Source organism: Cetorhinus maximus, chromosome 2 (assembly GCF_964194155.1).
Source record: "Cetorhinus maximus chromosome 2, sCetMax3.hap1.1, whole genome shotgun sequence".
Lineage (NCBI taxonomy): Eukaryota > Metazoa > Chordata > Chondrichthyes > Lamniformes > Cetorhinidae > Cetorhinus > Cetorhinus maximus.
The window spans coordinates 144044102-144060305 of record NC_135880.1 but is presented as its reverse complement, the minus strand read 5'-3'; the positions used below and the strand labels follow the sequence as shown (position 1 = coordinate 144060305).

At 40.3% G+C, this 16204-nt stretch overlaps 1 protein-coding gene across 1 annotated transcript in view; it reads right to left on the bottom strand.

Moving 5' to 3' along the window:
• Positions 1-16204, bottom strand: part of LOC144691460 (transmembrane protease serine 9-like) — a 170355-nt gene that overhangs the window by 143547 nt on the left and 10604 nt on the right. The window contains exon 2 of the mRNA XM_078559567.1: positions 8595-8737. Within this exon, the coding sequence (XP_078415693.1) occupies positions 8595-8696 (102 nt within the window). The 5' untranslated portion in view covers positions 8697-8737. The remainder of the gene's footprint in view (positions 1-8594; positions 8738-16204) is intronic.

Sequence of the window (16204 nt, the reverse complement as noted above, 5' to 3'; positions counted from 1 at the left end):
ACACCCTTTGACCTTTTGTTTATGACATCTTTGGCAATCTCTCCTTTGCCTGCACCTATCACTGGCCCTCTATCCAGCTCCACTTGTCCAACCTGCCTTAAACAGCTTGTATTTCACCACATTTCTATTTCTCTTTAGTTCTGATGAAGAGTCATACGGACTCGAAACGTTAACTCTGTCTTCCTCTCCGCAGATGCTGTCAGACCTGCTGAGTTTTTCCAGCAATTTTTGTTTTTGTTTCAGATTTCCAGCATCTGCAGTATTTTGTTTTTATCTTAGCATATATATTGAGTGCTACTTTTAACTTGTTTTGAGCATTGCAGGAGATTATTTCAGACAGCAGACCTAAATATATGGGTAAGCCATTCCTGAACATATATGAGAAGTGGGGAGTTGATCACATTACTTCACCACCACAATATCCTACGCCGAACGGCTAGGTGGAGTGTATGGTGTGTTCTGACTCACCTGAAGACAGTAGTGGGAGCGGAGATAGGAGCAGACCTGGACTATAGTTACAACTGCAGGAGAATGTCGGGTTTGAGAGAGAAAAAAAACAAACAGCGACATCACTGGAAAGTCATAACTTGATTGGCTGGTGAGTGTTGCTGCTTAGGGACCGAGTCTAAACAACTAGGAGTTTAACAAACGTTAAAAACATTAACTATTAATAGCAAGTAACAAGTTGCTTGCTTGGTTTGCTAGTGCATTGGAGAGGGTTTAAACTAAAATGTCAGGGGTGTGGGAACTAGAAGATAATATCAGAGAGGAATACCAAGGTGCCCAGCATGCTGGGAGAGATAGATAGCACTAAAAAAGAGAATAGTAAGTTAAGAGGTGGGGTCAGGGTAAGGGAGAAAGTAATGAAGTCTACATCAGGGTTACTGTGCATGTATGTGAATGCATGGAGTGTGGCAAATAAGATTGAAGAATTACAGGTGCAGATTGCCATGTGGAAATATGATGTTGTGGCTATATCAGAGACCTGGTTCAAAGAAGGGCAGGATTGTGTTAAATATTTTTGGATACAAGGTGTTCAGGAAAGGTAGAAAATTGGGTGGGGAGTGGCAGTATTGATTAAGGAGAGTATAGCAATGCTGGGGAAAGAGGATGTCCTAGAAGGGTCAAAGACAGAATCTATTTGGTTTGAGCTAAGGAGCAAAAAAGGTGCAATTACATTGCTTGGTGTAGTCTATACGCCGCCACCTAGTGGGAAGGATGTAGAGGAACAAATTTGCAAGGAATTTACAGAGAGGGGCAAAAATGACAGTACTTATAATGGGGGACTTTAATTACATACAGACTGGGATAGTAGTAGTTCTGAAGGGTAGAAGTATTCATTAAAATTTTCTACAGCATTATGTTTCCAGTCCAAAGAGAAAGGAGGCATTGCTAGACATGGTTCTTGGGAATGAGGTGGGCCAAGTGGTTCAAGTGTCAGTAGGAAAGCATTTAGAGGATAGCAATCATTTTATCATAAGGTTTAAGCTGGCTATGGAAAAGGGCAAAGAACAATCCAGAGTAAAAATAATTAACTGCAGAAAAGCCAACTTCAATGGAGCAAGAAGGGATCTGGACTCCAAATAAACTGGAGTCAAAGCTTGGCAGGAAAAACAGTAGCTGAACAATGGGCGACCTTCGACGAAGAAATAGTTCAGGCACAGTCAATGTATTTTCCCTTGAATGGGAAAGGTAGGGCAGACAAATCCAGAGCTCCCTGGATGACAAAAGATATAGACATTAAGATAAAGAAGAAAAAGTGTGCTTAGGACAGACGTCAGATAGAATATATAATTGAAAATCTGGCTGAATATAGAGATTTAGGGGGGAGGTGAAAAACAAATAAAGGAAGCAAAGAGGGAGTATGAAAAGAGACTTTCAGTTAACATAAAAGGGAATCCTAAAGTCTGCTATAGGCGTATAAATAGAAAAAGGGTAGTAAAAACAGGAGTAGGGCTGATTAGGGTCCGAAAAAGGGAATTTACACATGGAGGCAGAGGGCATGGCTGAGGTATTAAATTAATACTTTACGCCTGTCTTTACCAAGGGAAAAGGTGCTACCCAGGCCATAGTGAAAGAGGAGGTAATTTAGACACAAGAAGCATATTAAATTGATAAGGAGGAGGTACTTGATAAGTTATCTGTACTCAAAGTTGATAAGGCACTAAGACTGGGTGAGATGCATCCAAGGTTACTGAGGAGAGTGAGAGTGAAAATTGGCACTGGCCATAATTTTTCAGTCTTCCTTAGACTCAGGGGTGGTGCCAAAGGACTGGAGAATTGCAAAAGTTACACCTTTGTTCAAAAAAGGGCGTAAAGATAAGGCCAGCAACTACAGGCCAGTCAGTTTAACATCAGCAGTGGGGTTGAGAGAGCAGTTAATAAAGCTATAATATCGTAGGCTTTATTGATAGGGGCATTGAGTACAAGAGCAAGGAGGTAATGTTGAACTTATATCGGGTACTGGTCCATTCTCAGCTGGAGTATTGTGTCCAGTTCTGGGCACCACCCTTTAGGAAGGATGTGAAGGCATTGGAGAAAGGGCAGAAAAGATTCATGAGAATGACTCCAGGGATGAGGATCTTCAGGTATGAAGATGGATTGGAGAAGTTAGGACTGTTTTCCTTGGAGAAGAGAATGTTGAGAGGAGATTTGATAGAGGCATTCAAAATCAAGAGATGTCTGGGCAGAGTAGATATGGAGAAACTGTTCCCACTCATGACAGGATTGAGAATGAGAGGGCACAGATTTAAAGTAATTTGCAAAAGAGGCAAAAGCGATATGAGCAAAAACTTTTTCATGCAGCGAGTGGTTAAGGTGTGGAATGCACTGCCAAGTATGTGGTGGATGCAAGTTCATTCGAGACATTCAAAAGGGAACTAGACTGTTATTTGAAGAGGAAGGATGTGCAGAGTTATTGGGAAAAGGCAGGAGAATAGCACTAAGTGAATTGCTCATTTGGTCAGTGCAGACACAATGGGCCAAATGCCCTCCTTCTGCACTGCAACAATTCTGTGACTCTGCAAAATCCTTAATCGCCAGATGCCGGCAGGCCAAGCAAGACTAGCATGTGGCCATGTTACACCTCACAGAAACACCACTAAATGCAACTATTCCTTCACAGGCAGAGCTGATGTTTGGCAGACAGTTGCAAATGACTCTACTGAGTGAACATCCATCTACGCTTCAGAGATATGGTATGGGGAAGGTGAAGGATGTGCATAAATAGCATGCAGGCAAAGAACTACCAAGCTTAAGGGTTAGGCAGAAAGTTCGGATTTTACATCCCACTGATGGAAATTGGAATCCAGCTGAGGTAGATAGAATAGGTCCTGAACCAAGTTCTTACGAGGTACTCACACCAAAGGACACGAATGGAGTCTGCCTCAAATTAGGGAAGTTCCTAATTATGAAACAACAAGCAATTCTATTGCACGCAGAACAAGGTCAAAGACAAAATCAAAGCACAACGCTCCTACATTTACAAATCATTGTGAGAACAATCAGTAATCTCAGCCCAGATTTACAGTGACCAGATCAGAACATAGCAGCAAACTACCTTTACACTTCATAGGCTCATAAGCTCACAATCTTGTAAAGTTATAAATTTATATTGTATAAGAGTTGCTGTAATGTGAATAGTTATTGGTTGTTTGTTATAGGGGATAATTTTAAGTTAGAAAAAAAGGGGATGTTGAGGTATACCTTTAATTAGGTGTGGCTCTGATCTTTGTATATCACCAGATAGGAAATGATGTAAGGTACCATATGAGAGGCTGTCTGTTTTGTGTAATTATCCAAGTAAGACGTGCTATCAAGAGCTCTCCAAGATTGTACATATGCTACCTCAACTTCATGAACAAAGAACCCACATTTGAGTTTACTAATTTCTATTTGAGCTGTTGGTGCGTTTGTGTTCAGCAGTAAGAAAAGGAAATGCAACAAATCCCAGCTTCTTTAGTCTCTCCACATAACTGAAGTCTTGCATCCCTGATATAATTCCGGCAAATCTCCTCTCTAACTTCTCCATGGCCTTGCATCCTTCCTAAAATGTGTTTGCAGAATTAATCACAATACTCTTGTGAAGCGTTATCAGCGGTTTATAAAAGTTCAGCACAAATGTTTGCTTTTGCACTCTATGCTTCTTTTTTTTTTTACATTCCTTATGAGATGGATAAGCCAGCATTTGTTGTCCATCCCTAATTGCTATTGTGAAGGTGGTGGTGAACCACGTTCTTGAACTGATGCAGTCTATCTGGTGTAGGTACACTCAAAGTGCTGTTAGGAAGGGAGTTTCAGGACTTTAATGCAGTGACAGTGAAGGAGCAATGATATAGTTCCAAGTTAGGATGGTGTGTGACTTGGAGGGAAGCTTGCAGGAAGCAGTGTTCTGTTGCCCTTATCCTTCTGGATGGTAGAGTTCGTGGGTTAAAGGAGCTTGGTGAGTTGCTTCAGTGCATAGTGTATATGGTAAACACTGCTGTCACTGGGTGCCAATGGTTGAGGAAGTGAATGTTTAAGGTAGTGGATGGGGTGCCAATCAAGCTTTGTTCTGAATGGTGCTGAGCATCTTGAGTGTTGCTACAAAGGGAGACATGTTGCCAAGGCTTTTCATCTTGTACTCATCGGGACATACACAAAAATGCCAAATTTCAAATGATCACAACAATTTATACTGCAGGAGAAAATGGTGATGATTGATTGGCCAGTCAATTCTGATTGGCTAAGGCATTACTATGGAAATGGCTTGCGCCTTTTCTAAATTGACTGGGAGCTTGGGGAGCCTATTGTTCACAATTGCTCAATTGTGTGGTAGGCAAAACACCTTTCTGGACTGCTGGCAACAACCTGTTATTGGAAAATACCACTTGTGTATTATAGCAGTGTGAAACAGCTTGCTTAACCTGTTGTTCAAATTTTTGAGATAATTCACCTTTCCAGGATAATTTGGGTAGACTAGGCACTGTTCAGGTCTGAAAGCAGCAGTCTTTGGCCCCATTTGCAAGATTGCATGATACACAATGAGCAATAATCTGATTAGGATAACCATTATCCCACAGCTAGTTTGATGCGCTTAAGTTTGCTGTGAAGTTTGCAAAGTGAGTAAATGGCTAGGGCCCTATTTACAAGATTGCTTATAAGGCAAATCTTATAGTGTGTGGGGCTGTTTTGATCAGTGAAGGTAAGCTTGGAGAACCCATTAGTGAATTTCTTAACCAGCATGTCAAGGGAAGGGAGCACATTAGAGTGCTCCATCTCAAAAGTAATTTTAAGTCTGGGTTGGAGTGTATTAAGATGTGTAAGTAAATCCTTACATGTGGCTGTAAATTCAAAGATCGCAAACTTATCATTTACGTATTGGAAATATGCAAGGGGTAAGAGGTTGGGGTTCATTCTATCAACTTGTGGAAACTGTGAAAATGTTAGCGAGCACTGGGCCTAGAGGGGATCCCATTGCTACACTATCTATTTGGGCATACAAGCTGCCATTAAAACTGCACTCGACTGTGCAAGTTGCTCAGTTCATAAGTTCAATGAATACTGATTCAGAAAATGGCGGCGTAGCTATAATGCTGTAATATAGCGACATGGCGCAAATGTCGATGGCTTCCTTCAGCAGCTCATTTGTAAATAAGTTCACAATGTTGAACGAGCACATAGACAAGGCATTATTATAAATATGTAGGCCATTATAGTCTTAGCGATGGTGAAGGAATCCTTCACTGTGTACATGGTAAATTCACTAAGAACTTGCTGTAGTAATTCACTCACCCATTTGACCAATTCATGCTGTGCAGAACCGGTCATTGATGAAATAGGGCATAATGACATCACTTTTGTGTGTCTCCAGCAGCCCATACATGTGTGGACATAGTGAGCCATGAGGATGAATCCTATCAGATATGTTGCTCATTATTCTTACACAAGCCTAACATATTTGCAAGCCTGACAAAGGGACTGGAGTTGTCATCCTAAACAAACGCTATGATATTGACAAAATGCACGCTGTTCTTAATGGCCTATGCAAAACTCATATCTATTGGATTTGCCCCCAAGCTTGGCCTCAGAGCCCTGCTCAAAAGCATTTTACAAAAACATTTGCTAGGGGGAAAGCTCCCCACTGGTTGAAGTCATGCTTAGCACAAAGGAAGGTAACTATGGTTGTGGGATGCCAATCATCCCAGCCCCAGAACATTGTTGCAGGAGTTCCTCAGGGTAGTATTGTAGGCCCAACCATCTTCAACCCTTCATTAATGACTTTCCCTCCATCATGAAGTCAGAAATGGGGATACTCATTGATGATTGCACAGCGTTCAATTCCACTCACAACTCTTCAGATAATGGAACAGTCCCTACTGCATGCAGCAAGACCTGGACAACGTTCAAGCTTGTGTTGATAAGTGGCAAGTAACATTTGTGCTACAAAATTGCCATGCAACATCTCCAAAAAGAGAGAATCTAACCACCTTGTCTTGACATTCAATGGTATTACCATTATCAAATTCTCCACTATCAACATTCTGGGGTCACCATTGACCAGAAATTGAACAGACCAGCTACATAAACACTAGGGTTGCAATAATAGGTCAAAAGCTGGGCATTCAGCATCACCTCCTGACTTCCCAATGCCTGTCCACCATCTACAAGGCACAAGTAAGTTCTGTGATGGAATGCTCCCCACTTGCCTGGATGAGTGCAGCTCTAAAAACATTTAAGAAGCTCAACACCATCCAAGACAATGCAGCCCACTTGACAATCCACCATCTTAAGCATAAATTAGAGTTTTACATTCCCTGGTGAAAAATCAATGGAGAGCTTGCCCCCACTCCCTTGGTTTCCCACTGCTATTTAATGCTTGGAGGGGAGTTAATTGGTGAATGTGAGTATATCAATTCTTAAGGAAAGAAAGAAAGGTATACTCACCAGTCATGCCACTTAACAGCAGAATTGACCCTTATGTCTCGTCCATGGAAGACTGGAGCCAATATAAAATCATCATAACACTGACTGCAATGGTTCAAAAAGCCAGCCCACCACCTTCTCAAGGAATTTTAAGGATGGGCAATAAATGTTTGCCTTACCACTGATGCCCCACCCCATGAATGAATAAAAACATGGTTTGAATCATCTGCAGACTTTGAAACATTTCCCTTTAAACCCAAGTTCAGGTTATTAATATATCTCAAAATGAGCAGTGATCTGAATACCGATCTCTGGCAGATACCTTATACTTGCCTCCTGTCAGAAAAACATTGCACACTACTTTTCCTGTTTCCTGTCGCTTAGCTGATGCCGTATCCATGCAGGCATTCCCCTTTTAATCTCATGGGCTTCAATTTCGCCAACAAATCTATTATGTGGCATTTTATCAAAAACTTTTTTCAAGTCTATATACACATGAATTGTATTACTTTACCCTCATCAACCCTCTCTGTTACTTCTTCAAAGAATTCAACCAAGTTAGTCAAACATAATTTGTCTTTAACAAATTCATATTTTTACTTAGGAGGAATGAGATAAGGCAGTTCAGAGAAATATTAGCCCATAATAGAATCAACATGAGAGGCAATGAACCTTGCAACAAAGAGAGAGAAAGAGAGACAGAGATATAGAAATTGAGAGATAGAGAGAAAGATTGTCAGAGTAGGTGCCATAGAAGATCATATATCAGGTGGCAAGTCTATATCTTCTCCAAGAGTTTGTGAGAGATGATAGAATAGCATAATTGGATATTGGAGAACATGTCAACCTAATAAGATAATTCAATGGAGCAGTTTGATTGAGAACAATAGAATGTAAAAATCATAGTGCGAGCTCTGTAATTTAATTATGGATCTAATTTGATAGCCTTAATATTGCAGTTGACCCTGAGCTGAGCTTCTGACCCTATATTCTTTTCATCACAAAGATTGTCTAATTCCATAAAGATAACATTACTAGTATCCACTCTTGCTTTGTATTATCCGCTGCTGAAATTGTCATCTATTCTTTTGTTATCTGCAAAATAAACTGTTCCAACGCTCTCCTGGCTGGCATCCCATCTGCTACCTTCCATAAATTTGAACGCATGTAAATTCTGCTGCTTGTACCCTAGTCCATAACAAGTTCCATTTACCAATCATCCCTGTGTTTGCTAAGCCATGATAACTCCTTTCCATCAATGCCTCGATTTAAAAATATTCAAGTTTTATGCTCAAATTCTTCCATGGCCTCTCCTTATTTTCCCTGCAACCTCCTTGCATTCCTCAAAATCTGGCCTCTTGTGCAATCCCTTGCCTTTGGTGCACCATTGTTGTGCCTTCAACTATGTGGATTCTAAACTCTGGAATTCCCCACTAAGCCTCGTGCCTCTTTAACCAAGCCTTTAGTCATTCATCCTAATGTCTCCTTCTTTGGTTAAGTGTTGTTATTTGTCCAATTATGCTCCTGTGAATCATTGTGGGAAATTTTACTTGATTAAAAGCACTATATAAATGCAAGTTGTTATTGACCCCAAATGCATGCCATTATTTTAGTGATTCACTTTAAATTTCAAATTCCCTCAAACTTCAGCGGCATGAAATATACATCAAATGACAGACTTTGTTCTTACCTCCTATCAGAAGTTTTGCCAGAATAATAGCTGCTGCCATTAACATAATCAGAATAATACCCAAGACTGCAAACACCAATATTAATCCTTTTGAATATTTCATTTTCCAGAGCAAATTTTAAATTCTTATAATCCTCAGTTTCCCTGTGAAGAAAAAAATGTAAAATTGCTTATTTAGTTTTCTATTAATACAAAAATTTGGGGTATGTACAGTTCTGACATTTGGCCATTGTCATACATCAGCATTTAGTTTTATGTTTTTTGGAGCGGTCTATTTGATGGGCATTGGCAAAGGTCTACTAACTGGAGTATATGAAGTATTTACTAAGGAATATCATTTTCTTTCATTGCAGTCTATTTGGTCTCTCCTTTATTTAGTCAGAAGGTGGTGAGTTCAGGGCCCAGTCCAGAGGCTTTATCACATAATCTAGACTGAAACTTCAGTGCAGTATTGAGGGAGTGCTGCACTGTCAGAGGTGCTAAAGACTTTTTAAACCAAGGCCTTGTCAGCACTCTCAAATGGATGTACATGATCCCATGATGCTACTTTGGAGAAGAGCAGGGGAGTCCTCCCAGTGTCCTTGTCGACAGTTATCCTTCCACTAACGCCTAGGACAAAATATCTGGTCATTTATTTCACTGCACTTTGTGGGACCTTGCTGTTTGCAAATTTTCTGCCACATTTCCTACATTACAATAGTGATGACACTTCAAAAATACTCCATGGAGTGTGAAATGCTTTGGAACATGCTGGAGCTATGGAAGATGCGGTGGGCTATTTTTCCAGCAATGAGATTCCAATGCCAACCTTCCATTTGCTTTCCTAATAATTTTTTGTGATTCATGTGCCAAGACACCCAGATCCTTCTGTACTACTGAGGTGTGCAATCTCTCTTCATTTAAAAAGTATATTGCTTTTTCATTCTTTATCCCAAAGTGGATAAGTTCACATTTTCCCACATTATACTTTTTATAATCCCAGCTGAGATTACCCCTGGACAAGCTTGATCCCAGCTTGAAAGATCCTAACTTTTATTTGTTTGTTTAGATACATGGAGAGTAGCTACTGAACAGAGTCACAGGAGTCTGCTGATAAACTTGTAACAAAATAATAAAACATTTATTAAACGAGAAAAGATTAACTATACTACAATACTCCTTCACACATAACTATACCTTTACAGATATACACAGATTTGTAAGGATAATACAAGTTACAATAGCTATCTTATATCCTAATGTCCATAGTAAGTACCCAGTCCACGTGCCAATAGGCACCCTGTGGTTAGACACACCACACTCTGAAACCAATGGCAGGACTTTCCGCATACGCCCGCCGCCATGATCTTCCGGTCCCGCCGCAAGTCAATGGACTTCTGGCTGGGGCACCACCTCATCCGTGGCGGGTCCTGCCCACAACAGGGCCGGAAAATCACGGCCCTAGTGCCCGGTGCCACCTCAACCAGATGCTATGGATCTCTCCTCAACCCCTCCCCAGACGCTTGTCACACCGTGAGCCAACCAGTCTCACTGAACTCCGTCTTTCACACAAGGGTTTCCAATGTCTACTCTCCAAGAACTCGCTTTGGAATCTTCTCGCAAACTAACGCTTTCTCTCAGATGCCTTCCGCAAGTTCATCTCCAGGGTTTCAAACTCTCCTCCCGGAATTCCTCTCCCCTAGGTCATCACGTGCATTCAAGCCGTCTTGCCCGCACTCTCTCTCACCAACTCAGCCGTCAACAGTACACCACTGCTTCACATGCCCATTGCAAAGAGTTACAGACCTTAAGCTGTCTCTTTGGACCTACTTGACTCTTACAAGCTGTTCTCACTTTAAATCTGCTTTCTGCAGCTTTTGTCTCTTTAAATCTGAAGCTTGGAGCCTTTCTCTCTGCCCCTCACTCTTAACTTCACTTAACAGGACCTTCTCCAGGTTTCTGTCCCTCCTTTGACTAGAAGGTTTGATTAGGACTTTCCCCTGGATTTTTGGGGTTTTTCCTTTAGCTTGGGACTTGCTATCTGTCCCCTTCTAGGTTGCTTCTGCTTCACAGTTGTCTTCAAACCAACTGAACTCAAACAGCTTCCAAAACAAACGGCTGTTTCTAGCTTTTCGGAGTGTGTATGTGGGAGGGGCCTGCCTCTCTGGACCCCTGTTGCTAGGCAACAGCACTGTCTTTCTACTCTTGTGTTTGCTTAACTTCTTAAGTCATAAACTCTCATTACAAATGCAAGCATCTTTTAAAACTGAAACTAAAACTCTATTTGACCGTTCTTAACACACAGATACAGAAATACAAATCAAACTTAAACATTAAAGTTAAAACTCATTCCTAACATTCACAACTACAAATATAACTTACTTAAATGGTCTCTATTTCCTGACACCATTGGAGAAAAGAAAGCTTCACAACAGTGAAGGTTTCTTTACAATGGCCTTATATCCGCCTCACACAAACTTAACAACATAAACCTCTAACAATGGCTTATTACATACTATACAAATAAATTTTCCATTTCATCATAATTACACAACATATGGTACAATTACAAAAATGTACTTAAACAAAGTCAATAAATGTAACAAGATTAGCAGAATTTATACATCTTAGCATTATCATAATTCAACTCTTATGTTTCTTTTTTCTCTTATTCCCAGTCTCTCAGCAAAGAACGTTTTGTTTATGTCTACAGCCCGATCATCCTTTCCGTTCCCTTTAGGCATAATTCCATCTTCAAACTCATTTTCTGAACTCAAATGTAGTAAATTCTCATTTCGATTTAGCAAAGTAAAAATGGCATTTTTGTGCATTAACATCTCATTCCTTCTCTGGTCAAAATCTCTTTTTGCCTTTCAAGGATGTTGTTGAGGTGCTTCTTACGTTCACACAAAAACGTTTTGTATTCCTGCTTGGTTTGATCTTTAAACTTTTTATGATATTGTGTTTCACCAGATCTTGTTTCAAACAGGTCTTTTCCACTTCTCTTTGAGCAGTGTCAATTATGTTCTCCTTGTGGAGTTTCATAATTCATTCCAACCCTTCAATTCTTTTGCATAATTCATGAACTATATCATGCCACTCCTTTCCAGGTTTTAGATGGTCTTTTGCAGCCTGTCCACTTGCCTGGATTCCAGCTGCTATATTTGGTATATTAGCACCGGCAATCACTTGTAAATCAGAGTCTGTGGTCATTGACTTTTCCAGACCATTTTGCACTATCAGTCCTTTTTGTTGGCCATTCTTAATTTCCAATTCTGCATGCACTTTAGTTGCTTTCATATTGTCCATTACTGAAGATGATATATCAGTAATTTTACTTGGATCAGTTCTCTGCTCAACTGGACCACAATTCAGCAAAAAGTTTTTCACAGGGACAACTTTGGACTGTGACACCCCATACCACACATCTCCTCTTTCATTTTCTCCAGATTGCACAGAAGTTCAAGAATCTCATTGCTCTTTTCCCAACGAAGTTCTAACAGTTTGTTACTTTTGTTTTTTAATTCTGCTTTCAACCAATTATTCTGACTTACCAACAATTTATTTTCTTGCTCATAGCAACTTCTAATGCCTGAAGTTCATCAAGTTTTAACTGAAAATTGACCGTTGTTAAGTTTGCTTCTACAAGTTTATCATTTAGACATTTCAAGCCCTCAATCAAATGTTCTACTTTCTGACTGATTCTCAGTTGTTCTCACCAATTCTCTTCTGTCATTAACAAACTCCTCTTTCATTCATGAAAGTTGATTTTCTACCATAATTAAGTATTCCTTCAATTGCTTGTTATCTGCAATAAGTATCTCATTTTTGGACACAGTAGTTTTCTGAAGTTGGTTAAGATCAACATGATCAACCACCTACTGCGATACAATCATTACCACATTAGTCTCCACTAGCCAAATCATTAGCCAGAATAAAATCCACACCTTCAATATGTGATTTAGGAATAATTCCCACCATAACAATTCCATTTATAAAGTGACTTTGTAAGTTAACTTTATGCAAAGAAACAGGTTCAAAAATCCCATTAATATCTCTTATCAATACTTTTTCTTTCATAAAACTACCTGGAACACAAATTGCATCATCAGCATCATCAATGATTGATCTGCCCCGGTATCTCTCAAAATTTTTATCTATTTACTTTTTTTTGGAGGAGTAAGGGAACACTTCTCTCTTCAAAGCAAAACATCCAGACCCTCCAATAGCCTGACTTCCTTCACCAGTAATCAAAGAAGAATTTTTTGGACTATCCTGCACCATGTCCCCCTTTCCTGTGTGTTCTGAGGAAACACGTTTCACCTGTACTACTGCTACAGTTTTAACAACCATTTCCTTTTCTGATGCTACCTTTCCTGCAGATTCCTTAGGTGTTCCTACTACTGCAATAGATCTACCATTTAATCTCCAGCAATCTGCCCCAACATATCCCATCTTGTTACAATGAAAACACTTAGGCTTTTGAATGCCACTTCCACCCTCAGTACCTTCCCTTCTGGTCTGAGGAGAAATTTCCTGAGAATTCCCAACTGTCCTTTCTGTTCCCTGACTACTTGCCTTCCTTTCACCTTCCCATCTTCTATCCTTCTCGGGTTTATGGGGATGATGGAAAAAAGGTTCAGGTTTATGGACCGGTTCATAATCATCTTCCATCTCCACTGCCTGTCTAGTTGTTTTAACCTTCTGGTCTTCAACATGGGTTCTAACTGCAAGAGGAAGTGAATCTTTAAATTCTTCCGAGATAATTATTTCCCTAAGAGCTTCAAATGTTGTCTCTATCCAATGGTCAAAATTACTTTGCTTTATCCTTTTAAACTCAATATAGGTCTGCCCAGGCTGTTTCCTTATATTCCTAAATTTCTGCCTGTATGCCTCAGGGACTAACTCATATGCACTCACAATAGCCTTTTTTTTTTACTGCATCATAATCCACCAATACCTCTTCTGAAAGTGAAGCATAAACCTCATGAGCTCTACCTACCAATCTACTATGTAAGAGCAATGTCCAGGTTTATTTTGGCCACTTCATTTGCTTAGCCACCTTTTCAAATGAATTAAAGAATGCCTCTACAGCCCTTTCCTCAAACTTTGGGAGAGCTTGCACAAATTTAAACACCTCACTACTGGGTTTTTGCCCACTCACTTAACCTGTCTATATCCATTTGCAGACTCTCTACCTCCTCTTGACAATTTATTTTCCTACCTATCTTTGGTATACATTTGGTCCCTTCATCCAAATCATTCATGTAGATTGTAACTAGTTGAGGCTCCAGCACGGATCCGTGTGGCACTCCACTATTTACAGCTTGGCAATCCAAAAAAGACCCATTCACCCATACTCTCTGCATCCTGTTAGCTAACCAATCCTTTATTCATGCAAAAATGTTATCCCCTACACCATGTTCCCTTAACTTGTGTAGTAAGCTTTGATATGGGATCTTACCAAATACTTTTTGGAAATCCAAGTACACCACATCTACAGATTCCACTTGATCTGCCTTGCTTGCTATTTCCTCAAAAAATCAGATAAATTAGTTAAACACGTTTTCCCTTTCAAATAGCCATGTAGACTCCACCTGATCACATTATGATTTTCTAAGTCTCCTGATATAACCTCCTTAATAATGGATTCTAACAATTTCCCAATAACGGAAGTTAGGCTAACTGATTGGCAGTTTTCTGCTTTCTGTCTCCCTACTTTCCTGAATAAATGTGTTACATTAGCTAGTTTTAATTCACTAGAACCCTTCCAGAGTCTAAGGAATTTTTGAAGATTTTAACCAATGCATCAACTACCTCTGCAGCCACTTCTAAGAGCCTAGGATGTAGGCCCACTGGTCCTGGGGACTTGTCAGCATTTTCCCTAGTGATGGTGATTGTTTTACATTCCTCCCTCCCATTCATCTCCTGATTTTCAAGTATCTTTGGCAGGTGGCTTCATAAATGAAGACAAACACAGTACCTGTTGAACGCCTCCGCCATTTCTACTTTGACATTTTCTTGTTTTCCATTATCAATTCCCGAGACTCACTCTGTGGAGGGCCAACACTAGCTGTAATTATTCTTTCCCAATATAAATCTTTATAGAAACTCTTACTATCTGTTTTTATGTTACTAGCTAGCTCTCTCTTATACTCAACTTTCACCCTCTTCATTATTTTTAAAATCATTCCTTACTGGTTCTTAAAATCTGACCAATCTTTTGACCCGCCACTAACTTTTACAAATTTTTAGTGTTTCTGTCAATTTGATACAATCCATAACTTCTTTATTCAGCCATCCTTGTCAAGAGTCTTTCTTTCTTATTGGGATAAATCTTTGCCGAGAGTTATTAAAATATTTCCTTAAAAGTCAGCCACTGCATCTCTCCTGTTCTACCTTCTAAAGTAGATTCCCAGCTCACTTTAGCTAGCTCTGTTTTCATTCCCATATAATTCCCTTTATTCAGGCTTAAAACACTAGTCTTAGACCTACATGTCACCCCTTATCTAAGGAAGGATATACTTGCCAGGGGTTCACCAGAATAATCCCTGGGATGGCAGGATTGTCGTATGAGGAGAGATTGAGGAAACTGGGCCTATTTTCTCTGGAGTTTCGAGGAATGAGGGGTGATCTCATTGAAACATACAAAATTCTTACTGGGCGTGACAGAGTAGATGTGGATCAGATGTTTTCCCTGGTTGGTAAGTCCAGAAACGGGGGACACAGTCTCAGAATAAGGGGTAGGCCATTTAAGACTGAGATGAGGAGGAATTTCTTCACTCAGAGGATGGTGAATCTTTGGAATTCTCTACCCCAGATGGCTGTGGAAGCTCAATCATTGAGCATGTTCAAGACAGAAATCAATGGCTTCAGGATACTAATGATATCAAGGATATGGGGATTGTGGGGAGAAATGGTTTGAGGTTAATAACCAGCCATGATCTGTTTAAATGGCGGAGCAGGCTTGACGGGCCGATTGACCTATTCCTGCTCCTATGTCCCTATGTACATCGCCTTTCACATGATCCCTCCCCCCCATTATATAGTTTAAAGCCCTCTCTACCGGTCTAGTTATCTGACTCGCCTGAACACTGATCCCAGCGTGGTTCAGGTGAAGCCCGTCCCAACAGTGCAGTACCCACTTTCCCCAATACTGGTGCCAGTGCCTCATGAATTAAATCCCATTTCTCCCACCCCAGTATTTGAGCCATGCATTCATCTCTCTAATCTTATTTACCCTATGCCAATTTGCTCATGGCTCAGGAAATAATCAATTATTACCTTTGAGATTCTGCTTTTTAATTTCGACCCTAGCTGCTCATAATCCCAAAGCAGAATTTCTTTCCTAGTCCTGTCTATGTTGTTGGTAACAACATGGACCATGACAACTGGATCGTCCCTCTCCCAGTGCCAGTACCTCTCCAGTCCTGAACCCTGGCACCAGGCAGGCAACGCAGACATCTGGATTCGCACTTTCAATTGCTAAGAACTGTGTCAATCCCCCTGATTGTACTGTCCCATAGAACCACCGCATTACTATTAACTCCCCACCTTTGAATGGCTTCCTGTACCACGGTGCCACGGTCAGGTTGCTCATTCCTACAGCCCCCACTTTCATCCCCACAAGAT